This window comes from Amborella trichopoda, chromosome 9, assembly GCF_054954075.1.
Source record: "Amborella trichopoda isolate Santa Cruz 75 chromosome 9, AtrichopodaSantaCruz75HAP2 v2.0, whole genome shotgun sequence".
Taxonomy (NCBI): Eukaryota; Viridiplantae; Streptophyta; class Magnoliopsida; order Amborellales; family Amborellaceae; genus Amborella; species Amborella trichopoda.
In genome coordinates, this window is record NC_142344.1 from 10,488,805 (window position 1) to 10,516,412 (window position 27,608).

Sequence of the window (27,608 nt, forward strand, 5' to 3'; positions counted from 1 at the left end):
GCGACCCGTTGAAATGAATATAGACAGGCATCCGATCTCTTCATTTATCTTATTGGAACAGTAATAGTACATCTTCATTGATCAGAATAAAAGCATAAACAGCCATTCTCCAAACAAGAGGCAACATAAGTTGTGCAATTCTCTAACTAAGATACTGTTTAAGATCAAAGTTTGAAACACCAAAGTAGGGTGTGGAGTTGGGATTTAGTTCAGGCTAAAAACAAGTTGATTAGCAGATCAGAAAGGTCCGCTCATCTTGTCTCTGTTGCATCTAGTTCAGGGTCACAACATGGTCATAGTAGTGTATCTTCCCAGACTATATGCAAAGAAGCTCTCGGTAAAGAACTCTGAAGCACGGTTGTCTACAATCTTTAGGTTCAAAGAGGAAATTTTCAAAACCCCAAGTGTACTGTACGATTGTCCCATCCACATCCTAGCGATCTGCTGTCATATTTATTTAAAGTGGGATATTATGAAACAAGGATGTGCATGAAGAATAAACAAAATTCAACATGTATCCAAGAAGAAAGAACAAGCATATATGGATGCAGCATGATAATAATTTTTCTTTATGCTGCAAACCAGCATGCAGAATATACTAAAAATCCATTTTATGCAAAATCATTAGCATGCATATTCTGTTGGGAAAAATCAGTAATGTTATTCTACAAAATAACGACCTACAATTTCAACCTTCTGCAGAATTTCTATGGCATAAATTGGAGACCAATGACAATTAGCAGCCTCAAAAGACAATAACTTATAACAACATTAATGGTTACAAGAATTGTCGTTATGCCCTTCTTCTGTTGTGCCCATACAACAACTAAACTCTGCAACGTGCAATCAACAAGAAGCACTTAAGCAAATATCACTCCAAATTGCTGCTAAATATTTTTAAGTAGCAACAACACATTTTTCCTCTTGCATTTCACTTTATCCTTTTGGTTAGACACCATGCATGTATTGCCTTGAACTAAATATGCGCATATTCTGTATGAACTCAACTTATACATGATGGCAACTATAAAAGATCAAGCCAATAAAATTAAGTCAGAATAATCAATCCCTTGAATCAATTATGAAGCTGGATAATACAAGAAAATAACATAGACCTTTGCCAAATTTCTATTTACGCCGTATATCAACTCTGGCATGAAGGATTGTGCTGTTTGTGTCAGTGATTCCCCCCACACATTACACATGCAATATAGACCAATCATAACCTGTGGACAAGCTTTAATTAAAAGTCGCATAAGATCTAAACAGACAAATAGCTATACCTACTAAAATGCGGAAGACCAAAACTATAACCTGATGAGCCGCAATGGTCACTGTCCCCATCGATGTAGCAAAATAAGTAAGAAGCGTATAGAATGCAACCTGACAATTAAATAGTAGTTAACAACAAAAAATACAAAGTAAAAGCATGAATTCAATTAAAATAAGACATGCAACAAGTTAAAAACCTTTGATATCATTGTTATGAAAACAGGAGCAGCAAGCTCAAATATGAGTAGAAGTTCAGTTGACGATGGAACGGACATGGAGTAAGGATCAAAACCCATCTTATTCAGTGAATCAATCATCATAAAACCTGCAACAAACTAGAAACAAGCAATCATTGAGGGACAATAAAAAAAGTAAATGGCATAGAGAAGGTTCCTAAAAATTAGAGAAGAAAAAACACTGCATAATATCTTGACAGGTCAGACACTATCAAATTTACCGTACTTGTGACGCCATTGTTGCCCATGCAGCACCTGCGATACCGTATCCCAAGACACCGCATAATATGATATCACCAATTCCATTTACAAGACTAGCAATTGTCAAAGCCTTCAGTGGTCCCCATGAATCTTTCAAGGCCAGGCTGAAGACAATTAACATGTGGAATGAATCTTAGTAGAAGCAACAAGAAGCAAGCAGTACTCAAATTTTGGAAATGGATACTTTTAGCTCCAAAACATTTTTGATAGCCTCCATAAAACAATATCTTATCCACAGACATCTGAATAAAATCCCTGACAATACCCCCCGCCATCCAAAAGTAAAAATAAACTAATTATACTAGCAATTCTAGGATTGGATCATTGGAGTGCTTCTCAGCAGTGATATACAGTTATGCGTGTAACATGGATTGGATACATAAATTTATAGTGCATGTACTCCATTCATAATACATACATACTAGATTTTCTAGGATTGGATCATTGGAGTGCTTCTCAGCAGTGATATACAGTTATGCGTGTAACATGGTTTGGATACATAAATTTATAGTGCATGTACGCCATTCATAATACATACATATATGAGCTTGCCCAAAAAGAAAAACTTCTCCTTGGCAAGATTCCAATTTAAACAATAGAGATGGCATTGTAACCTAATGAATGTTAACTCCAGCAAATATGCTGATATTACATCAGTGTCAAAAAACTCAAACTTCATCCTAATTCGGACAAACACAAAAAGTCAACCTGGAGAAACTCCAGCGAGTTTTAAATGTTTAGAAAGTAACACTTCATTTTTGTGTTAGCAGCAGGATTTGAACTCATAACCATAAATCCATACATGAAATGCATAGTGGCACGAAAACAGATACTTCCATTCTGGTACTGAGTCTAGCATATTTAATATAATAATTAAAAAATCATCCAAGCACTAGATTTCAACTTCGCCATGGTCGGTCCCAAGCCCAAAAAGGAGAGTTGTGTTAGGTTTGCAGCTAGTGCAAAACTTTTCCCACATCTTTCATGCTAGGGCAATCCCTGTAAGCAACGCACTTTACCAGCACACAGTTGTAGTAAGAAATGAGCAAGGCTTAGCTAGGGCATTCCCTAGAAGAGATACATCGCAACGACGCCCAGTTGCGCTGATAAGTAGTCAAAGGTTCACATGCCATTCTGGACCATAGTTAGCAAGTCTATGTTTAAAATACGATTCTTTCAAAAAATCGGAGAGAAATCCGTTAAGAACTCCGAGTTTTAGATCTTCAAAAAATAACATTAATGGAATCGATATAAATCTGCATTTTATCTTTCTTCAAAAAAACTCTTCAAAAAAACTTCTTCCTCATAACTTTATTTTTTCATTAACTTATTATTATTGAATTTTGGTTTAAAGATAACTACATTACAAGTGGGAGTATATTAAGAAACCTAATTTAACAAAAAATTCTATTGAAAATTTCAGCGATTAGCTCCCTTAAAAAAGTGCACGAAAAAATACAAGCAATATATTCCAAAAAAAAAAAAATCAAAACAATCGTATATCCCAAAATAATAGGTAGAATTAGCAGAAGAGTAACCAAATGGAAAATCATTTTTTTTTCCTTTAAACCCATAGCATCTTTATAAGAGCAAGAGAGAATTTTCAATGATACTAAAAATTTAGGTAGCTAGGTATTCAATACGAGATTTGAATTTTCTTAAGCATTTTGTTGCTTTTTTTTATGCATAAAGAAGTTTGATTAATTTTATATATTATTATTATTTTAAATTCATTGGTGTATACAACATAGCATTTTGTATGGACCAGTATTTCAAATATTTGGGTCTTTATGTTTTCTTTTAATTAACTACAATCTTATATTGAGGTCATTTTTTGTTTTTTTTTTTGAAAAATAATCCTATACTTGGTTCACAATTCTTGTTATTTGTTCTTGTGTTTAGTATTGTTGTTGTTGTTGTTGTTGTTTCATTTTATACCAATAAATCTGCGATATGTTTTGTGCTGGGACAACATAGTAAGTATTATTGCTGGATTTATTGAAAGTTTCAACAAAAATTGTCAAGTATTACTCTAATGACATCGCTAAGGCTATAAAATTATTGTTTAATGGCTTTAATATATCTATACAATAGCTGCAAATCATAATTCTATATTGTGTCATATTTACATATCCGATTTTTTCACTACATTTTTTTGATCAAATCCGAAATATTCACGATGATATGTCTTACCTTATTTATTGGCGATCCGTATTTTTTACTCGATTTTTTCCTCTGATTTTTTAAATAAAACCGATTTATTACCGATATCTTGGTCTGCCAATATTTTATTATTCTCCGACTTGTTTAACTATGTTCTGAACAAGTGGGGGTAAAGAAGCTAGCCCAAAAGAACAAGATATGCCTTGCCACATGGAATGTAGTAACTCTAACAACTAAGAGTATTGAATTAGTGTATACAATAAGATAAAGGAGATATAACATAAACTTTGGTATATAGGAAGGACAATAATAGAAATAGATAAGGTATAATAGTAGACAAAGCTTTAAAAGATAAACTAGCAGATGTTAAGCAGAGTAGGTGATAGGCTCCTATTAATTAAACTTATGCAAGGGGAGGAGATAATTAATGTAATTATTACTTATGCACCACAGGCAGGACTGAATGATAGAATTAAAGGACAATTCTGAGAGGACATGGATGGACTAGTCCAAGGAATGCCAAATGGAGAGACGACGTTTTCAAGAAGAAACTTAAATGCTCATGTAAGAAAAGATAATAGAGGATATGAAGGGGAAGATAGAGGATATGGAAATGGGGAAAGAAATGAGATGAGTGATGTTATTCTTGATTTTGGTATCGCTTACGACCTAGCAATAGCAAGCACCTACTATAGAAGCGAGATGGCCATTTAATAACTTACATTTGTTAACAATTTCAAAAAACAAAGAACATTTAATAACTTACAAAAGTGGATCATATAAAAACTAGGTAAACTATTTCTAATTAAAAAGGCAGAACAATTATCATGTAACGACTATAAGGTTATCCAGGATAGAGTTTGACCACACAACATAGACTCATGGTTATGGATATTTATATAAAGAGATGATAGAGAATGAATGGAATTAATAGAGATCCAAGAACAAATTGCTAAAATTTAAAAGAGAGAAAATAGACTTATTTAAGAATGAATTGATAAGGAAAATGGATTCTAATAACGACATTAATGCTATATGGAATGAGATAGCTGATTGTATTAAAAAAAGTGGCAAAAGAGGTTTTATGAGAATCGTGAAAAGACATTCAGCTAAGGAAACTTGGTGGTGGATGATGAGAGGCTCAAAAGGCTATTAGCAACAAACGAGGACGTTAAAAGCTTGGCAATGGAATGAATCGATCAAAACATAGAAGAATATAAAAATATCAATAAGAACGCTCAGAAAATAGAGGTTTGGAAGTGCATGGGAGACATTGGTATATTCTGATTGACCAAGTTGTTCAACAAGATTTTGAGAATAAAGAAAATGTCAGACGAATAGGTGAACAAGTATTATGGTATCTATTTACATGAACAAAAGAGACATACAGAGTTCTATGAACTATCAAAGGATCAAACTTATGAGCCACATGATAAAGCTGAGGGAGTGACGCACAAAGACTACCATATGAAATGAGTCTATCAAAAAATCAATTCGATATGCCAGAGAGGTTAACCATTGAGACTATTTTTCTACTTAGACAATTGATTGCAAAGTTTAGGGAAAAGAGAAAAGACCTCTACATAATCTTTATTGATTTAGAGGAAGAATACGATAGGGTACCTAGAGAGTTAGTTTGGTAAGTGTTAGAAAAGAAATGAATCTCTAAAGGACATATTGGCATAGTGAAGAATGTATACTAAAGAGTGTGTTAGTTGTGTGAGGTCAATTATTGGAGAGACAAGTGAATTTTCAATGACAATAGGCCTGCATCAAGGATAAAGAGTTGAGCCCCTATCTCTTTCTTTTGATTATTGACGAGTTAACTAAGCATCTACAGGATAAGGCACCGTGGTGTATATTGTTTACGGATTTGATTAACAGGATTAGAGACAGTATCAATGCAAAGTTAAAGCTTTAGATGCTCTAGAATCCAAAGGTTTTAAAATTAGTTAAACTAAAACACAATATATGGAATGCAAGTTTAATAATAATAGAAGTAGAAATGAGGAACTAGTCAAGAAGTAACCTAAAAGAAATTATCTTCGATATCTTAAATTGATAATTCATGAGATTATAAGAGATGTGAAAGATGTCCTGCATAGAATTAGAGTTGGATGGACGAAGTGGAGATGTGTTTCTAGAGTCTTATGTGATTGTCGCATACAAATGAAATTGAAGTGGAAGTTCTATAGGACGCCTATATGACCAGCCAAGCTTTATGGGACAGAATATTGGGCGGTAAAAAAAAAACATATCTACAGAATGAGTTGGTTGAGATGAGGATGTTCAAATGGATGAGTGGCGAGACAAAAAAAAAGAATTCGGAATAAAAACATTCAAAGGAACTTAGGGGTAGGTCCACTAGGTGATAAAATGAGGGAAAGTAGACATAGATGGTATGGCTATGCGCAACATCCACCTAAAACAACACCAGCTAGGATGGGTGATTTGGTTCAAGTGAAAGGCTCTAAAAGGACAATGCAAAAGCCCAAAAAGACATGGATGGAAGTAGTGAGAAGAGATATAGTGACTTATGGTCTGACTAAGGGTATGACCTTTAATATAGCAAAGTGGCAGATAAGAATTCAATTTAACCAGCCCGACTAGTTGGATAAGGCTTGGATGATGATGATGATGATGATCCAGGCACTAATTTTTCATTGTAAACACCAACACCAAATTGACTTCAACGAGTCAGATCAACTTTATACGAGTTCTTATTCACTGATTCCCATTGCCAAAGATTCATTTTCAAATCAATAGAACTTTTAATTTACAATAATGTTGACCAAAGGACCTGATAACAACTAATGCTTCAACCATACAATCAGAGTAGTTTGACAAGCCTAACCATTGCCATTCGATATCTTTTTCACCTTCTCTTGTCCTCAATTATTGTATAGGTCACCATATGTCTTAAGTTTAGCCTAAGTTACTATTTTCTTAGTGTTTTTTTTAGCATATATAAGAAAATTATACAATGAGACCATTTACCTTTGGTACAAGATGGTCACAATGAATCTTGACCATTAGATGTGAAATTGGGTAGTTGCATTTAGTCCATTGACTAAGATCAAAGTTCAAAAGAAATTTTCTCTAACTTGTGACACACCCAAGCTTTCAGATATCACATCGGATGGTTATAAGTAATTATGACTTCCTTGTACCAAAGGTAAGTGGTTTCATTGTATACAATCCCTTACATATTTGATGTTGAAAAATGGTTGTCCCATCTTACTTTCAAATTGTAGTGTGTTAGAAGTATGTCCCAAACTTTCAATTTTTTATTTTTAAATTTTTTTTTTCAAATTCATACTCATCATAGTTGAGATTTTCATTCCTCAAATTTTTAATCCAAAATCTGTCTAAAATAGATTTTGGAGGGAGACTGCATAAATAGATGAGTTGACTGACTCATAGAAGCATTGTGTAATTTACATACATATATATATATATATATGGGGAAAAGGCTGGGATAAGCCCACTAGCTCATATGAACATATGAGCCCAACGGCCTAGATTGAATCTGGGCCGATCTGACGATCACAAATGTCCGGTAGTATTTGAATTTTAATTTTTTTTCTACAAATCCAAATCACTTGAAATTTTAGGAGTGTGTTTATCAAAAAAATATTTTACATGAAATAAATTGTCCAAAATACCCCCGAAAAGTTTTGGGGGTATTTTGGTCATTTTGTTTTTCGAGAATAATTTTTTATATATTTTTATTAGGTGCGCCTTAATGAGAAGAGCACACGCCTAAAATTTCAAGTGATTTGGATTTGTAGAAAAAAATTAAAATTCAAACACGAAATGAGGTCGTGACCATCAGATCGGCCTAGATTCAATCTGGGCCGTTGGGCTCATATGTTCATATAAGCTAGTGGGCTAATCCCAGCTTTTTCCTATATATATAAATATTCCTTGGGCACGTAGATAACCACATAGATAACCATGGGTTTAATGAAGACTGAAGAAAGCTATAAAAGAATGAATTACAACAAAGTGAGGACTAGAAGTAAATGGCAATGCAACTCCCATGTCTCAAAAAGAATATGAAACTACTATTAATCACATGAGACAAATTGTACGCACACCTCGCACTTTGTGCAACCAACCCAACAAGAACTGCTGGCCAGGCTAAGCCTCGAATCTACAAAACAAAAACATCGGTATAGAAAGTTATATTTCTGAAAATTACAAAGCAAAAATGAAGAAGTCAATGAGAGTCGATGAATAATTTTATATAAATCAATGAATAAAAAAGGAAATGAGCACCTTAGGCTACAACTACCAAATAATACATGTTCTTTTTAATGTACTTGTATTATTGAAATGAGAAGTTTGAAGTGCATGAATGTATAGTAGTGATGAGTTATTTACAGAAGCACATAGACCTAGCTATACATCCCTTTCCCATTGTATCCACCCTAACGGGTGTACCAACCAGTGAGGGCCCTGGTTCAATCAGACCGGTCGGACTGGATGAGCTCACAGGTCAAACCGACAAAATAATTAAAAAATAAAAAATAAAAATGCAAAAAAGGAGAAAATATAAAAAAAAGAAAACATATGAGAAATAGAAAAAATTAAGAAAAACAACAGGAACCAAAAAACTATAACATAGTGGAGAAATAAAATACTATCAAACTCCAAACTCCACAAGTCCTTATCTCCAAACTTCCATATCTGATGTAGGTAACTTGATGGAAATAGTAGAAAACAAGCCAAACACAAGCATCTATTCGAATTTCGAACAAACCTAGAGTTCTTCTCCAGACCAGAACTGAGGTTCAAAAGCCTAGAGCTTTTTCTACTCTTTCTGAAAAAATAAGTCGTGTGAACAAGCCTCCAGCCCCCCCACACACCACTTTTATATCCCTTTTAATGTTCAAAAGATAATAATTGTCGATGCAAATAATAAGTTGACCCACACATCCTAAATTAAGTGACTTTCAAAATAAATGACAGTAAAAATGACCTAAAATAACTAGAAATTCATCCCAAACCATTCTTGCTCTTCTTGCTCTTTTTGGTAGCCTTCCTATGTTTCACATCCTCCAAATATACATGAGAAAATAAACTAGGAGGAATCTGCTGCTCCCATGAAAGATACCCATCACTTTGTCCACTTGATGCACTTAGAGCACCATCATTCTCCCCAGGTCAAGGAGAATTAGCATTCGATTTAGAACCTTCAACTTCATTTATCTCTGGTCCATGATACTCAGACAAATCAGCAATATTGAAGATATTCGAAGTCTCCATATACAAAGATAATTGCTGCCCATCTTCTTCAAAATCTTGAATGATCGTGCCTTGTGATTATTCAACTTGTTATATTTACTTGCTGGATATCTCTCCTTCCCAAGTTACATCATCGCCCGATCTCACACATTAACAAGACATGAGATCAAGGTGTGCCATGTTATTACATTCTCCATAGACAACCACATTTTAGCCTTCTGGAAACCACCATACTTGTAGTATATGAGGATAACATACTTAGTCTTGAACACATTGGAACACACTCTACTATGAACTTTGTAGCGGCTCAAGATTAATGCTACGTACTCTAGTGATTTCCTTCAGCTCGCACATAGTGATTATATATAGCGGTTCTCTGCTCCTTTAGTTCAATTGATGTCTTATATAACCAATAAAATAAAATAAAAAGAATGAAAACCCTAAACCATTATAAAATAAAAAATAAAAATCCAACTTTATAAACAAAATCATTCCCCAAAGCAAACAACTAAGACAAAATCAACAAGAATACACTAAATAGATAAAAAATAACCATTCCTATGATAGAAGATACAATCAAATTTATTTCTTTTGCAAAAGAAAGGATTAAATTCCTTTCTCTTTTATTATTATTTTTTTTTTTTAACAAAAAAAAAAGAGGGATAAAGAGTTACTTGGGGTTTGATTTAGTGTGGAACGATGGCCTAAATCACACCAGAAATTTGCTAGATTATTGCACAAAGCAATAGGATTTCATGTAGAGAGAGAGAGAGAGAGAGAGCAAAACTTGCCAAAGTCATTCTCTCCCTAAAAAGATCTTTTAACACCCCAAAGACATGTTGATGACCAGAATGTGCAATAATGTTTTTAAAAGAACCAAAAAAACCAAAAAGAATTGCGTATTTTTTAAAAACAATGGGCTTTTTAGGATTTTCCATCCATCAGGACCCAATCAGTTTCATCCCTAGACCAGCCGATGTTTGACCGGTCATCCATGGTCAAATTGGTCAACCCTGTCTGGTTCTAAAAAGCTTGATTTTATCCAAGTTTGCTATATTAAATTGTGATATTCATAAAGAATTGTACAAAATCCTCTAAGCCAATTTTCCTTATCATAATCCTTCCCATTATTTCTCTAACCTTAAAATTGTTCACTTTTCACTTTCTACTTTATTATATCTTTTACTAAGAAAGACAGGGTTTACTTTTCCCTATTCCCGCGAGCTTCCCTTTGATTTACTGGCCAACGTTAAATATAAAATGCAATATCATTTTTATTCTTAACTCACCAACTTATGAGTAAATCTTCTTCTCCTTTTCGCACGCACAATAATAATACCAACTTCAGAAAGGCATAAAAGTAAGATGACCAAACTACCACTCTGCTGAAATGCTCATACGACTCAATATCACCTATTAGGCCATCCTCAAACAGACTCCTTAGTGTTCATGTACTCAATTTATTCAAGAATCCAATCTTGATGTCCTCTAGCAATACAAAAGGTCAATAATAATAAAAGCAGTATAAACAAATAAGCAAATATGGAGCTGAAGCAAAAGTCATACCTCAAAAGAACAGATTGAGATAAGAAGAATAATGTGAGAATTTCAACAAAAGTACACAAAGAAGGGTGTGGTTTGTGTAAGGCTGAGGCCCCAAACAATCAAAGTAAGGCGCACCTTTAAATAGTTTTGAAAGATGTTGTTTTGGTACTAGAAATTTTTGTGATGGCCTGAAAATTTATTTTCAGATCTCATCATCATCATCATAGAATTAGAGCTGGGCAGGCGAAGTGGACATGTGCAACCAAAGTTTTATGCCATCGCCGCATACCAATAAAGTTGAAGGGGAAGTTCTATAGGGCAGCTGTAAGATCGGCTTTACTTTATAGGGCAGAATGTTGGGCAATCAAGAAACAACATACCCATAGGATTAGTGTGGTTGAGATCGATGAGTGGCAAGACAAGAAAGGATAGAATTCGAAATGAATACAATCGGGAGAACTTAGGTGTGGCTCCAATAGGCGATAAGATGAGGAAAAGTAGACTTAGATGGGCTGGCCATGTGCAGTGCAGACCAAGTTTAGCACCTAGTAGGAAGTGTGAATTGGTTCAAGTAGAAGGTTCAAAAAGGGCAAAGGATAGGCCCAAAAGGACATGGTTGGAAGTAGTGAGAAAATATATGGTGACTTATGGCCCTCACTAAGGGTATGGCCTTGATATAACATAATGGTGGATTAGAATTCGTATAGCCAACCCCAAATAATTGGGAAAAAGCTCCGATGATGATGATGAAGATGACCTCGAATATTTAGGATGGGATATTGGTCAATCAAATAGGTCTCTAATATTTGAACGTGAAGATTTTCTAAGATTACCCAATGTCCTAAAATTTCAGGATATCCAGCAATCAAACAGGCCCTCAATTTATACGGTCACTGTAAGATGTCAACCAATTACCTAAAAGTAATTACTTTAAAACATAGTTTGGACACTCAATGAATTTCATTCATAAATATTGAAAATAAGGGCAAGAAAGGTCACCTTTTCTTTACATAGAAATTCATATGGTTCAAAAACATTTGACCATAGTCCAGCATCTCAAATCACAAAAACATAAATATAAAAGTTTAAAATGAGGTATAACATGAAAATATCCTCTACATAATGATTGATACATTGACCAGCATCTGAGACTATAAGAATTTTGTGGCAGAAGTCAATAAATTCATGATATTGCATTTGTAGCCATGAGATCACTGCCATGACACAAACCAAGGGCAACAATAGGTTTAGCATAAGAACCTGAACATAAGTGTTAGCAGCTGGCACTATGTGTATATTTTTTGGCCCAGTAAAAGCTGTAGCATTGAAATAAACAAAAAGTTAACTGGAGTCTAGTTCATGGACAATAAATTATGCAGCATGTAAAAGAAAATGAGAGTGTATGTAAGTATTATAAATGACGCATTTAAAATAATCAGTAACTTTAAAAGATGGCAACCACATACAATATTTACTTCCTGATTTTATCAACACAATCAGCATGTATCTAATCATCTGAAGTAGCAAGCCAAACTATTATACACAATCTACAAACTGCCCTTTTTCTTTGGTGATTCATATACATCCTAAGATGCTAATTCTCTCCATGTACGCTCATCTGAAGAGAATCTCAATCACATAAATACCGCTCACTAATAAATGACACTGGTATGGTAACCGAGATATTGAGTTTCTGTTAATTATTCCACTGAAACAAAGATATTTCCCTAAAAGATGTTGGATGTAAAAATTGGATTATCATTCTACAAATGAGAGAGAGAGGAGAAGATAAAGACAAGTAAGGGAGGACCAAGTGTTGGCCGCATGATAAATGTGCGCTACAATTGAACTAAAAAGTAATATTTTATAGACATCTTTCTTAATTTCCATGTATCATGCCCAAAATCTTACATGTGGAACCTTCTTTATCTCATAAAATACATAGAAGAGAAAAGAAAACAAGAACCCAGGATAATTTTGCTGCCACATTCGAAACTTGCCATGAATGCGTGTCGAAAGAAGGCCATCACTCAAGAGCCACTCCAATAATAGAGAAGGCTGCCCTCAGCATTCATCCCAATTGTTTTAGCAGGGAGAAGGGCTTGTTAAAAGTCAGTAGGTAAGGATAGGTATGATTGTACTAATTAAGTTAAGATGGTTTGAATTCAATATATCGTCTAGTCCTAAGCGGAGGCGTTCAAGCTCTCGACAAAGAGGTAAAGCAACCAGAATGCCCTTAAGCGCTAGAAGATTTTGGTTTTGGATTTCCGTCTTGATCAATAACAACTGCTGCATTGTCATCAAAAACTAAAAATAAAAACAAAAATAAAGATAAGAGAATATACCCTTTCTTAGGATCTGCAGGGGTGTCCAACCCAAAAGATTTTTTCTGCAAGACCTAAAATCAATTCTTCTTTTCTTTTTTACATATTTATAAAAGAAAGTGCTAAAACCTAGCTTGTTTCTTAAGAAACCATTACCCCAGTTAAACCATAGCCTCTCATCTATTTAAAATTAAACTCTACCTCAATTCTTTACAACTAAAATAATAGATACCTTAATACAAATAAATAAAAGACCGTGTAACATAAACCCATTTAGGTATCTAAAGAAGTAGTAAAATAAAAACCCCAATTGTGTTATTCTCCGAGGGTCAGGAGAAACTTGACCTCGAACCCATTGAATTCATCATATCCTTTAGAGACCTTTCACATAATTGGTGATGAAGTCTCACCTTCTACCTAGGAACCTTTTCCACTTCAATAAGCCAAACTGTCAAACACTCAATGTGTAGCTTGTAATGGAATTCTAGGATACCAAACATAATCTTGATTTCCCAAAGGGTTGTATTTGACATGCTTCAACAAGTGAATCTTCTTCTACATAATCAATCATCAAAATTTGTAGTGCCCCTAGGTGGTTGTCAGCATCTTTCCAATTGAGATTTACTTATTCACATTATCCAATATATTTAAATTTCTTCTCCATGAAATCTCAAAGGTTGAGATATGGTACCAAATCTACTAGATAATGGACACCTTCTTCTCGATGACCATTAATTTGTAATCTTCACACTATTGATTTATTTTGCCAATCTCTCCTCAGAGATTGTAAATTTTGACTTGCATATCTTCAATGGCTTGATTTAAACCCTCTTTAATTTGTTGATTCACAACTTCCATGATTTATGACAATATATCCTTCATTCACAACCTCCATGATTTGGTGCCATTTTGAAGGATGGATCTTCTGAATATCTAATACCAAGTGATGTTGAAAAAAATGAGAAAGAATATACAAATAAATCAGAAAAATGAAAAAGAAAATAAAGAACGAGAAAATATGCCCTCTCTTAGGGTCTATAGGGAGTCCACTCCAAAGATTGAGAGATTTGACCCTCTCTCTAGGTTAACAAGGGAGTCCACCCCCAAAGATATTTTCACAATACCTCAAATCAATTCTTCTTCTCTTTTTTCATTTCCAACCCACAAGATATTTCAACTGACGTCTTCTCACGGAGCATCTAAGATGGAAATTGGAGTGTATGGGTCAGTATTCTAAGATTTAAAATCGTCATAAACATGGCAACATTCCACACACTGCTTCACATCATGCCTCAACACAGGCCAAGAGTACCTCTCCTCTACCAACACAAGTCTTAGCCAACCAAAATGTCCAGTATGAACCCCCACTATGCAGCTCAAGATTGATGTTCTCGTGAAGAGAACTCTCTAGTATGCCCACTCAAGTCCAACAGAACAGAAATCCATCATGGAGAATAAACCTGGAAGTAGGATAAGGTCGACAAGACTCCCACAAAGGACCAAAGTACAAATCTATACTAGTCCTTAAGGGACTTAACCCACCACTACATGCAATTTTTTGATGAACAACAACTGATGACACAAGACATCTACCCCTTTATTGTGAACTTCAGATTTGAGCTTCAGGGTAAATGTGTATTCTTGTAAAAATGTGATCCATTTGGCATATCAGCCATTTATTATATGCTAAGAATTAAGATATCTCGATGCCTCGTGGTCTGAATACAACACAAACTCCCTCTAAATCAAATAATGCCTTCAGTGTAGAAGAGCTTGAACAATAACATAAAATTTGCATCTTACATTGAGCAACAGGAACAAGCATTGTTCAATTTTTCATTAAAGAATGCCACAGGACGCCCCTCCTAGCTCAACACAGCTCCTATCCCAACAAGGGACATATGAAAACCCACCTCAAAGTCCTCAAAATCGGTAAGCGCTAAAACCGATGCATTTGTCATCCTCGCCTTTACACATTGGAAGCTCTCTTTTGCCTCTGGAATCCATTAGAATACATCTTTCTTCATGCAACTAGCAATTTTCAGAAATTCAGCAGCTGTCGGGAAGCCAAAGTGCCTAGGCAAGCCACCTATGCGTCGTGCATCTAGACACCCACCTAGGCGCTTACCCAAAGGCGGGTGCCTAGGTGATGTCCCAAGACAGGAAGGCCGAGAGGGAAAAAATGCCCTCAGTTGTGGGCATTTTTGGTATTTTCCTTCAAAATAAGGAAGGAGGGAGGGGGGGGGGGGGGGGGGACAGCGGACATTCTAGTCCCCCCATGTGCATCCTAGAGAGAGGAAGACTATCAAAAAATTTGGGATTTGAGTTTTTTTGCAAGATCTAAAAATTTTCAACTTTTTCGATTTCGTGCGAAAACAAAAGAAATACTTCGAGATAGTTTCTAGAGCTTGGAGTGGTCACATATGAGGACTTTTGACGACCAAAGGTCAGCGGTTTGGGCCTATATTGGTTTCATTTTAAAAAGTAACGTGCATTACAATATTTGAATTGGGATTTAGTATTTTTTGGTATAGTGTTTTATGATTTGAATCATTTGATATTCTTTTACATTTTTCTTTCCTTCTATGATATTTTTACATGGTTTTAGTTGAATACTTTTACCGGTTTGGGCTTATGTTTTGTGAATAATTTTAAACTTTGAAGTAAATTGATATTTTCTGAATATATAGATTGCAAAACCAAATCTCATGGATATTAAATTTTCTTATTTTTTTTAGATTGACATCATATTATATGATTTTTGTTAGATTGGATAACCAAATATTATGTGATTTTTTGTCATTTTGTTTCCACATATTATGAAGTTTCATCTTTTGATTGGTTTCTAGTTGCTACATAGTTTAGGGGTCTTTTCTAGTTTGTTTTGTTTACTTAAGTCATCATTTAAAACTTGAATTCTTTTCAAGATTTTTTTCTTAATAATTTCAAGTAGGGTATTTTTCAGGTTTGTTGCTTAGATGATACTCTGAGATTTATTGTGACTATCTGAGTTGCATTGTAGGTCGTGTGTCGTGATAGTGTCTTCAACTGGATCAAGTAATCGGGGTTGGGAGTGTGGATCTTGTTCAAATCCCATTGATAAGAATAGGGCGGAGTGTAAGTTTTGCAAGAAATCATATAATACCAATATTAATAGATTAAAGAACCATTTAGGCATTAGAGGGGATGTGGCCCCATACACTCAAGTGCCAGCTGAGGTTAAAACACAGATGTTAGAGCACTTGGAGGAGGTTAAAAACAAGAAAGAGGAGATGAGGAAACGAACATGAAGAAATTGTCAAAAGTATAGATATTTTTGGAGTTCGGAAAGGCAAAGAGGACATATATACTGAGGTTGGATCTTCTAGTAGGCCAATAGGGTCAATGCATAAGAGGCCTCGAAGAAGAGGGCCCATGGATCCTTACTTCTCCTCCCCCCCCAATTCTGAGATTTTGCCATGCGAAGGGGTCAAACAAGTTTAGAGAGCCACTTGCAAAAGAGGATATAGATAAGGTAGCACAATATGTGGCCAAATGGTTACCAAGCAAGCACTTCTTTTAATGTTGCTAACTTGAAAAGTTTTCAAACTATGTTGGAAGGAGTGGGTCAATTTGGCCCAAATTTTAGCGCTCCAACTGCTTATGAGCTTAAAGAACCATTGTCTAGAAAAGAAGTTGAGCTTACCAACAGCTATTTGAAGACCCACGGAGACACATAGGGGATATATGGTTGGACTGCTGATGGTTGGAGTGATAAGAGAATTAGAAGCATTATGGATTTGAATTGTCCATTAAGGACAATGTTTTTAAGGTATATTGATGCTTGTGACAAGCCCCATGATGCAGCCTTCATTTGTGAGTTGGTAAACCAGTGCATAGAGAAGGTCGGGGACGATGAAGTGATCCAAGTAATGACCTATTTGCACTCAGCCAATATGGCGGACGCTATGTTATAGATGGCAAAGAGGCTGTGTATTTTTTGTTCGCCTTGCTTAGTACACTGCATAGACCTCGTGCTTGAGGCAATTGGTAAGAGGAAGTCGGTGAAGAGAACCATGGAAAAAGAGAAGACGATCACAAATCAATAAATAGTGTATATAATCACATTCAGGTACGAGCATGAGTTTTATACTATGGTTATGCTTTGTTTTTACTTATTTTGATTCTTTTCAATACATCATATTATGTAATGTCATTTTAAGTTTTGTAACTTAGGGAAATCTTATGTTGGCTAGGTCTTAACCATGATGAGGAAGTTCATTGGGGGTAGAGAGTTGGTGAGATTTGGGGTGACTAGATTTGCCACCTTATCCTTGTAATCTTTGTATGAGCAAAAGGAAAAGTTGAGGTTAATACTTGTATCTGAGGATTCGACCAAGTCCAAGTGAGCCAAGAAATCAAAAGGGAAAGTAGTGATGGAGATTGCCATGGACTCACAGTTTTGGAATAGGGTTCAGTAGGCCTTATATATTTTTTGGCCATTAATAAAGGTACTCAAGATTGTTGGTGCTAAGCAACCCACAATGGATCACATTTATAAAGCTACGGAGGATGCTCAGGAAGAAATGAAGAAGTTTTGTGGGAATCATAAAGCTAAGTATGGAGAATATTTGAAGATTATAGAAGACAAATAGAACTACCAGCTTGAGAGGTCCCTACACTTAGCAAGGTACTTCCTTAACCCTGCTGACTCTCATGCTGCTCATGAGGTACATAGCAAGAATAAATTCATGGAAGCTTTCAATCAATGCAATATCAACCTCAACGATGATCCCGAAGTGCAAGACAAGGTCACAATGGATTTAGACAAGTATAGGCTCTCTATTGGGTCTCTTGGAATGGAGTTGGCAAGAAGGCACAAGACTAAGATCCTCTTACGGTTAGTTTAGAACTTCTTCATCTTGATATCATGATTTGAGTATTAAATTTCAATTGTACTAACATCTTATGTACTACATTTACATTTATGGGAAATAGTTGTATGGTGGAGTAGACATGGGAGACGTATGGCCATGTGTACATTAAGTCTGACTTGCAGCTCGTCTGGATGTGAGCACAACTTCAGCATGTAAGCGCAACTTCAGCACGTTTGAAATAGCAATATTACTTACATGGTAGTTAGTTACTTAGTTTACTAGCCTATCCCATATTATGTTTTTCTAAATTTTAATTGTTCATTGAAATTTTATCTAATAGGTCCATAGAAAGAAGAGCAACAGACTTGAGCAAAAGCGACAGAATGACCTAGTCTTTGTTCAGTATAACTAAACGCTATGGAAGCGCCATCAACGGCTGGTGTACAATGAAAGCGAGCCTATTGAAGTTGTTGATATGGATGATAGTTGGGAGTAGCTAGTTGATGCTAGGGAAGATGAGGTATTCCCTAGAAAGGCCTTGACTTAGGGACAGGTTCGTGAGGCCGTTGGGACACCATTGAACCATATTCGGTCCACTCGATCTCGATCTGAATCTCAAAGCCAAAGGAAGAAGAGAGGAGGGGGGAGGAAAGGCAAAGGAGAAGGAGAAGAGGTTTGGAGGATGAAGCAGATTTAGATAAGACAAGGAATGATGCTCAATATGTTGAAGAGGGGTATGACTCTAATGATGATGGCATGGCATCAGTATCATATTCTACTCAGGGTGGTGATGACATAGAGTTGTCATTTTAAGTTATCCGGGGTGGTGATGAGCGATGATATTGAATTGTCTTTGACTTTTGATGGTTATATAAATGTATTACTAATAAGACATTTGAGTTTTGTTACAATCTGATGATGTATGTGTCTATGTATGTTGTAATTATCTATTTTTTATTTTCAGGGGCTTTGGGCCTCTAAAAATGCCCCAAGAACTCCTTAAAGGGCCTAAACCCTCGCACCTCATCTCCCAAAAAAACAGGAGGGGTGGGGGCAGCTAACCTGTCCTTGTTCATGAGAGCCCGCCTAGGCGGCTGTATCAGCCTTTTGGAACAATGGAAATTCGTGATTGGGGTAATTATCATCACAGTGCTAAAATTTCAAATATATATCCTATAGAATGAAGCAAGAGAGAGGAAACTGCACAAATCACCAATGGAACTCAGGCTGGCAAGCACTAAATGGCTTCCACATAGCTGGATTAGGCTTAATTGCTTCTACTAAAACAACATAGCCAAAACAGAAAATCAATTTCCGTTCAAGAACGTAACACTTCTTAAGGTTGACATAAAGCTTGTTCTACCTTAGGATCTCTAATACTCACCGCAAGTGAACTAAATGATCATTTTGACTAATAGTATATATCAAAAGGGAAATGACCTTGTGAGACCCTGCCACACTTAATGGCATGGGACCCCTAATCTAGGCTGATGGATGAGTCTCAAATCTCAATGCAAGATCGAGGTGTTACCGGGTAACATGTAAAGAAGGTTAAAATTGAACGCATGTACTCTCTTAAAACTCCTGTCTTCTCTTCTCTCTCTAAATACTTTCTCTCTCTTTGAATCTCTCCCCTCTCTCTCTTAAAACAGATAAGGCGTGAATCTATCCTCTCTCTCTCAAAAAAAAAAAAAACAGATAAGGCCTGAATCTCTGGCATCTCTCCCTCTAAGAATCACGAGTAGGAATGGAGTCCTCTCTAACTCCCTCTTTCTTCTCTCTTCTATCCCATGGCCTCTTCTATTTTCTCTTTTCTCCCATCTCCTCTTATATGGAGTATCCAATTTTTATACCTATGTTGTTTTGCAGTTCTTCCCCAAATCTCACTGTGGTGCCCATCCGCCCCATTCTGTTCTACACTTGCTTTTAAATCATTCTCGCTCAAGAACAAAAAAACCCAAACCCACCTAACTCTAATCTCTAATGAGGAAAATCAAAATAAATCCTAATCTGCAAGGGCGAAAATCATCAGTCAAATTTCATAGGCAGGCTGAAGAAGTTCTTGTTCATGATCAAAGAGAAGGCTTTCCTTACAAATAATGGAATGTATGAGGTGGTCTTTGGGTTTACCCAAGGGTTATTTGAAGGTTTTAGAGATTAATTTTGTGGGGCTTTCTCTGTCTCCAATATGGAAGATGGGACCAATATGGAAGATGGGAAACAATGTTTAAGCTTTAATTGTGAAGCATTGGAGATACCCATATTTTTATTCAGCAAAAATATATGAGAGAATGCTTTAATTGTGAAACATTGGATGTACCCATATTTTTATGCAGCAAAAATATATGAGAGAATGTGGGCCAATTGCTTTCCCTCTCTACTCCTTGAAAGGGCTTTGATTAAAGTGAAAAATCGAAGATTGAATTGAAGAATTGCATAAACTTCCCCATGTATCTCCATATGAAGACTCCTCCGATTTTAATCCAAATAGTGATATTTCACAGAAGAAAGTTGTTGGGATTTTGCATGAATTGCTAGTAAGAGAGAGAAAGAAATTGCTCTGTCTGAGGAAGCAGTTGGGCTTGACTGTGAAATATGGCCTCTTTTATTTTTCTTATAGTCAGAAGTCCGGGCTGTCTCTCTATGTTGCCATGAAATTTTGAGGCGAGAGGGTGAGGAGGAAGGGAGAGTGAGAGGGTTTTCTTCCTGTTTAAGCCAAGGGAAGAAAGGTCCATCTTTATCCACCCCCTCCCTTCTTGCTCTTCTTCCCACAGCATCCTCATCTTCCCCATCCTCCGCATTTCTCGACACCCAGTTGCTCTGCCTTGTTCCTGCAATAAGACTGCTCTGGAAAGTACAAAGAGAGAGGGTAGGAATGAAGGAAGCGAGAGAGAAGGGGTTCGCAGGTGACGGTAAAACCTACCGCGAGATATGGAGTAGAATCCAATGATGGTACATTGGGGTCTCATGGTATTGTATGTGGCAGGGTCCTACAGGATCATTACTCATATCAAAATATCATCAAAGTATACAAGCATAAATTTTCCAATGAATGGTCATAAAACTTGGTCCTTTGTACTCATAAAATGTGACTAACCACTCCTAAAGACCCCCACGAGTCTTGAAGGTTGTCTTGCCTTCATCTCCAGATCGACTATGAATCTCCACTCTTGAGATCAATCTTTGGGTAAAATCCATAGTTACCTGAATCGCTTACTAAAGGTCGCAATTCCGATTCGGAACCCCAAATTGGCGATTCCGACTAGGAATCTTCATGGAACCCATTTCTATGAAGTACAGAATCTAGATTTCTGAATTTAGGAATATCGATTCCAACACTTGTAGAACCTCATTTCCAATATTTACTGATTTTCGACTCCGCAATTGGTGGGTCTCGATTCTACACTTGTTGAAATTGGTTTCCACATTTAGCAGAATTGTACCACTCCCCCCCCCATTTCTTTTCTTTCTTTCTTTTTTTGCTTTTTTTAAAAAAATGATGTTTAGAAGTTTTCAATGCATCAAACTACTCGATTTAGGAATTCAAACTCAATCTACAAAGTGTAATTATCTTTTTCTGGGATGAAGTGTCGAATAGAAACCAAAGTGGTGATCCACGATCTCTACTTATTCTTTAAGTATGTAGTGTATTAATCCAGTGGAGAGATTAAAACTCCAAGATGTTAAAAATAATGTAATTCAAATAATATACACGTGCATGTATGGCATGTCAGTCAATAAATGGCAATGAGACATGTATTGCTTCCCTCTCAATTCCTTCTTGATTCTAAAGATGTTGGAATCTCAATTCCACAAATCAATAAATCTCGATTTTATATTGGTCGATTCCACCTAGGTCAGAAACTTGACTCCAATCAGCTAGGAATCACGATTTTATCTGTGTAGGGATCTCGATTCTATTTTGGTCGAACATCAATTCCTAAAAATACGAATCTCGTAACCCACGTTCCTCTTGCACAGACATGGACTTCGAAAACCGGAATCTTCCGGCGGCAATTCCGGCTTCTGATTCCTATATTGATTTAGCTTCTAGATCGCTTTGAGTAACTATGATAAAATCTAAGCCTCACTCAATATATCCAACATGTCATCAGCCCTAGGTATGGGAAACCTATAGTTGAAGGTAATCTTATAGATTGTGTGACTATCAACACACTCCAACTACCATCCTTTTTCTGAGTTGAGTGCAGGGATTGTGCGTGGACTCAAACTTTCGCAGACAAGTCCTTTTTTTAACAATTTCATGACCTGCATATGCAACTCTTTATGCCCCCAAGACTCATCTGATAATGTTCAAGTGGGAGAGATTGGCTCTAGGAATGGGATCTATATAGTGTTGTATATCTGACATATGAGGAAGGCTAACAAAAAGATGCTCTAAGGTGTGCTCCCTAAATTCCTCCAAAAGGGGCTGAACCTCTATTGTACTTGATGGACTCTCCACTCATTCTTTAGCCTTAAGAAGTAAGACTATTTGCGTTTCCTTAACTTGGAGAAAGCTTTGCCCCATCACCTACAGCTTGTGCAATCTGCACCTACTGCTCCCTAATCTGCTGGAGGGAGTCATAGAGTTGATCAAATCTTTGTGGGTGGATTGTTGCAACTAACCCTGACTTGAACACACATGTGGTCTTAGCCATGACCAAGACCCTCGACCACATTACTTTGATCTGTCGTGGAATGTGAAGTTACCTGGTCTAAATATGAAACTTTTCTTTTCTCTATACCTAAGGAAGGACACTTCCAATGCTCTAGATGGGCACTAGAAGAAAGTTCCTAACTTGGAAACTCTTGGACAGCAACCAAAAAAACCTCACGAACTCCCTGTTAACCCTAGGACAGCACCTTAAAGTCGTAAACCATAATTACTGGGAAAGGGAGCGAGGGGAGCTCTAGGATTAGAACCGGGAACACAGAAGCCAGGGAGGCTCAAAGATCCGTACTTGAGGGAACGAGTTCCATACATTGTAAGGTAAAAGGCTCGAGATCCCTAACATTAAGGGAGTGCGTTACATAACAGTCCAGGAGTGAATGATAAACTGAATGGGATTGTTGTACGTCGAGCTCAAGGTCGAGGCTCCCAAAGATCACTTATCAATGATATATGCTAGTTCGAGAGCTAACTCCATTAGGCAGTTATTTAAGCAAGTTTTACTCTACAAAATTACTCATGTAAGTGCATTACAAAAATAGCACACCTACCTACATTAATCTACCTATGTATGCCCACGACCTCATTTTTTGCATCAATTGGTTGGATTGGGACAATTCCCCTCGACTGTCAATTGATGATTATATTTAAAAATGTTGCAATAGCTTGTTTTCAAATAAGAAATGCTACGATAGATAAGCTTTCGTTAGGAAAAGAAAAAGAAAAAAAGGGAAGACATTGCCATATATAATTCTTAATAGCACTCCTCTATCAAAGTTTGCTAGGGACTCAAGGACATATAGACAAGAAATGCCTTATATTTCCAAGTATTTCATATATTATTCCATCACTTATAAGGCAACCCTATGAGTGGCTCAATTTGAGAGACTAGTACTCAAATTGTAGAAGTCCTTCAAGAGGTGGATAGGACCCAGTGAATTATTAGCTTAAGGAAGTTAAGCCTATCAATTGTGACTTCATCCCTCGATGAGAACCGCAACTCAACTATCTTTTATATCTCTTTTCATCTTCTTCCTTCTCTCTCCCCATCCTCTCTTGTTGCCTTTCATTGAAACTAGTCAAAAGTCACAATTCAAAAGGTGTATAAAGTTGTTAATTGTAAAATATATAGGAAATCAGGGCCATTAGAAAGTTTATAGGTCATTAAAAATAGAAGATCAACGCTCCGCTGTAGATGAACCTGAAAATGTGATGGTGAAACCCACTCCCAAAGTAGAAGAAACTCAATTCCAAGTTGGTACAATCATGGTTCCAGTTACTCACGAAACCATGATTTGGGGCATAGGGATCTGGATCTCATTAACCTAGGATCTAGTACCTCGATTTCCAGGATCGAGATCCTTAAATCAAGGAAATGCCCAGAATCGAGATCTTGTGTCTCGGAGCGGGGATCGAGCTTCCAGAGCGAGAGCGACACCCTCTTTAGAAGATCCTACCTTCTACGCCCAAAACACTTAGAAAGGCTATACCACAAAGTAGGACAACACCTATGAGATATAACAGCGAAAGGACAACACCTTAAAGACCTAATGGACACCTTAAAACTATAGGAATCCCTAACAATTTAAAAGCAAGCCTCTAGCCCCTAGAACTACTTGCTTTGATACCGAACTGATGTAATGTAAGATCAGCCATTGGCTGATTTTCAATTACAAGACCCTAACACATGCCTAGAGAACATTTTTATATTCAATTAAGGCTAAATATTTACAATTTCAGCAGGTAATCATTCACAAAAATGAAAAACCAAACTTGTGAAAATTAACATTGAATTTTAAGAATTTGTTTTAATGTCCAAGGGATGAGATTTCAAATCCGCAATGGATTGAAATGTGTTCTAAAACAAAATCAGCCAAATAAAAGTTGATCCCAGTAAATTTAAAGTTCATCTACAGCCCGGAGAGAAGAAGAGGATGTAGAATAACTTTAAATGAATTCATGAACATCTCTACAGCTAGTTCTATGGTTTTGAAGTTAATAGGGTGTAAAGAAATTAGGCTTTTGACTTTATATGTGAAATTAAGGTTAGATTTCAAGGGATTTTATTTAGGGTTAATTCCATAGAGAACCTATGGGTTTATTTTAAGGCTTTTGTGGATTTCTAAATGGGAATGTTTGTTAAGAGGGTTAAAACAAACAAAAAGTTGAAGAAAGAAGAAAATAGGGAAATTATCACAAATGTACCTTAATTTTTGTCTATTTAGAAAAAAACCCTCGACTTTCATAAACCTCGCCCACACTCTTTTTCTTCAATTTTGAGCATTTTTTTACCAAAATAACCTTCATTGTAGTCGTATTATCGTGAAGTCAATTACGGTACTTTAATTACTGTAAAAACTAATCCATGTTATACAGCATTTTAAGAACCGTAAAAACTAATCCATGTTATACAGCATTTTAAGTACCGTAAAACTAACCCATGTTATACGGCACTCAAAATGCCGTAAACCTTTTTCTCCTATTCATATTTATCTCTTTCATCTCTCTAAATTATTTTTTTGTGTTTATCTCTTCTTTCTCTCTCTAATTCTTTTTAATATTTATCTCTTCTTTCTCGCTTTAAATCTTTTCTGTCACTAACTCTCTTTCTCTCTCTACTTATTTCAACAACTCAACAAACACGACTCCATCGCGATACAAATATGACTTCGTTTAATTTTTATAGGGGATAGGGGATGGTAAGGCACGCACCGGTTGTTATACAAATCTCCTTGGAGAGAGAAAGAGAGTTAGAGAGAAAAAATATTTAAAGAGAGAAAGAAGAGATAAATATTAAAAAGAATTAGAGAGAGAAAGACGAGATAAATATTAAAAAGAATTAGAGAGAGAAAAAATAGATAAATATTAAAAAGAATTAGAGAGAGAAAGAGAAGATAAACATAAAAAGAATTAGAGAGATGAAAGAGATAAATATAAACAGGATGAATGAGATAAATATAAACCGTAGCAAAGGGTTTACGGCATTTCGAGTGTCGTATAACATGGGTTAGTTTTTACGGTACTTAAAATTTCGTACTACATGGGTTAGTTTTTACAATACTTAAAATGCCATAAAAAAGTACCGTAATTGTGCTTCACGGTAATACGACTACCGTGAAGGCTATTTTGGTTAAAAAAATACCAAAATTGAAGAAAAAGGGTGCTGGAGAGGTTTATGAAAGTTAAAGGTTTTCTTCTAAATAGACGAAAATTAAGGTAAATTTCTGATAATTTCCCAAGAAAATAGGAATAATAAAGAAGAAAGAGAAGATTAATAAATGAGGAAGAACACTAGAGAATTCAAGGGAAGAAAAGAAGTAAAAGTGAAACGAAAAGAAGAAAGAAAAGAAATTCAAAAAAAACATAAGGGAAAGAAAGGAAATAAAAGAAGTAAAACTCTTTGTACCTCCAAGACAAGTAATTGGAAAAACCATGATGGTAGAAAACAAGTAACTGGAAAAATCATGATAGCAAAACTCTCTATGCCTCCTAGACAACTAAATACAGATTGACTAAACCCTATAGGGCAATGATGAGCAAGCCATATCATGTCATGTTGAAGCTCATAAATGGAAAAATTAGTTGGTAATGAATGTTCTGCAAGCATGAGATAATGTTTCCGACCTAGTCTTGTATAGAACAAAATCCTAACCTGAAAGAACTCAATTACATATGGGATATAAGAACCAGAGGAGTATTCACCATAAAAGCAGGCACTTATGCAAATGATATTATTACTATATGCAAAAGAATGACAGTCCGGTAAAATAGAAAGAAATGGTCCCAAAAAAAAAGGTACTCTCATAGCAAAACCTATAGAACATAAAAAATAAGCTGGAGACAGAACTATCAGTTCAGTTGGATAGTCACAAGTACCCAAGTTAAGACCAACATGCTCTAAGAAAATAGTCCAACTCCCAGGTCATTGTAAGTCTTAGATTGTAAAATTCGCCGAAGCAGGTACACAGGCCCTGGCCCTTTATAGAGATTGGTTTCTAGAGAGCACATCCAATGCTTGCGCTTCTTTTGAACAATAAGCATTCCCATCATCCAAGTCACACTACTAAAAATCTAATAACCTCTGAATAAACACCATTTGAATACCCATAGGCATTCATTACCTGTTAGTATTTGAGTGCCAAAGAATTTTGTAAACAAGAGCATCCCCATGCCACATATGAAAGCTGCAAACAGCAAAATGGAAATGTGTTTCTGTGCTTCCTTTCTGTCCTGCATAAACATGAATAGGGTACACAAGCTTCAATTGAAGAGTCAGACTTAGTATGATGGCCAAACCATGGAAACTAATTCGATCAAGAAGTCTTCCCTTTCTAATATATGTGCTTTCTTGGCATCACACAATTGAACCATACTGTCACATGGCAATGCAGAAAAAGATATTCTATAGCAAAAAAAAGTTCATATTTTAAGTGAAAATTCATTTTTCACAAAGTCGTGCTAATGCGGTAGCCCAAGTGTCCCCATAATTAACAGATAAGAAAAGACTTGTTTTGGATAGTTTATAAGAAAGATACTTTTAGGACTTCAAAATCCAATCTGATGAATTATAGAGGAGAAAAGTAGTGAAACAGAAATGCATCTTAATGGTGTATATGATTTCTGAGACAGATTTATGTTTCATAGATGGGCAAATACTTGGAATCATCAATAGAGAAACCGTAAGGTCTACATACAGTCCATAACCCAAATGTGCTAGTAAGAAAACTATGATGCAAAAAAGGAGTAACAGACCTAACAAGAATGTTTTCAACAATAACTCAGGCCAAACACCAAAGCGAAAAGAATAATAATTACTGTAATATACCATGTTATTGTATCATTATCTAGTGCAGAATGCTTAAGCATCATCATCATCAGAGCCTTTTCTCAACTATTTGGGGTCGGCGACACGAACCCTAGTCCACCATTCTGCTCTATCAAAGGCCACACGCTTAGTGAGGCCATAAGTCGCCATATCTTTTCTCACTACTTCCAAACATCTTTGTTTGGGCCTACTCTTGTACAGAAG

At 35.9% G+C, this 27,608-nt stretch overlaps 1 protein-coding gene across 19 annotated transcripts in view; it reads right to left on the bottom strand.

The window, feature by feature from the left end:
• Positions 1 to 27,608, bottom strand: part of LOC18424260 (MATE efflux family protein) — a 45,072-nt gene that overhangs the window by 11,254 nt on the left and 6,210 nt on the right. For 7 of the 19 annotated variants that reach the window (XR_016040609.1, XR_016040612.1, XR_016040614.1 and 4 more), the window contains exons 3-9: positions 26,701 to 26,809; positions 11,988 to 12,043; positions 8,033 to 8,088; positions 1,735 to 1,873; positions 1,470 to 1,607; positions 1,315 to 1,383; positions 1,116 to 1,226 (exon numbers count right to left, since the gene is read on the bottom strand). Coding sequence is in view for 2 of the 19 variants with exons in the window: in XM_006828850.4 (XP_006828913.2) it covers positions 1,116 to 1,226; positions 1,315 to 1,383; positions 1,470 to 1,607; positions 1,735 to 1,873; positions 8,033 to 8,088; positions 11,988 to 12,043; positions 26,701 to 26,809 (678 nt within the window). In the remaining 17 variants the exon portion in view is untranslated. Of the gene's footprint in view, positions 1 to 1,115; positions 1,227 to 1,283; positions 1,384 to 1,469; positions 1,608 to 1,729; positions 1,874 to 8,032; positions 8,089 to 11,987; positions 12,044 to 26,700; positions 26,810 to 27,608 lie in introns of all 19 variants that reach the window. The other 12 variants (XR_016040622.1, XR_016040623.1, XR_016040625.1 and 9 more) reach the window with 5 other exon arrangements.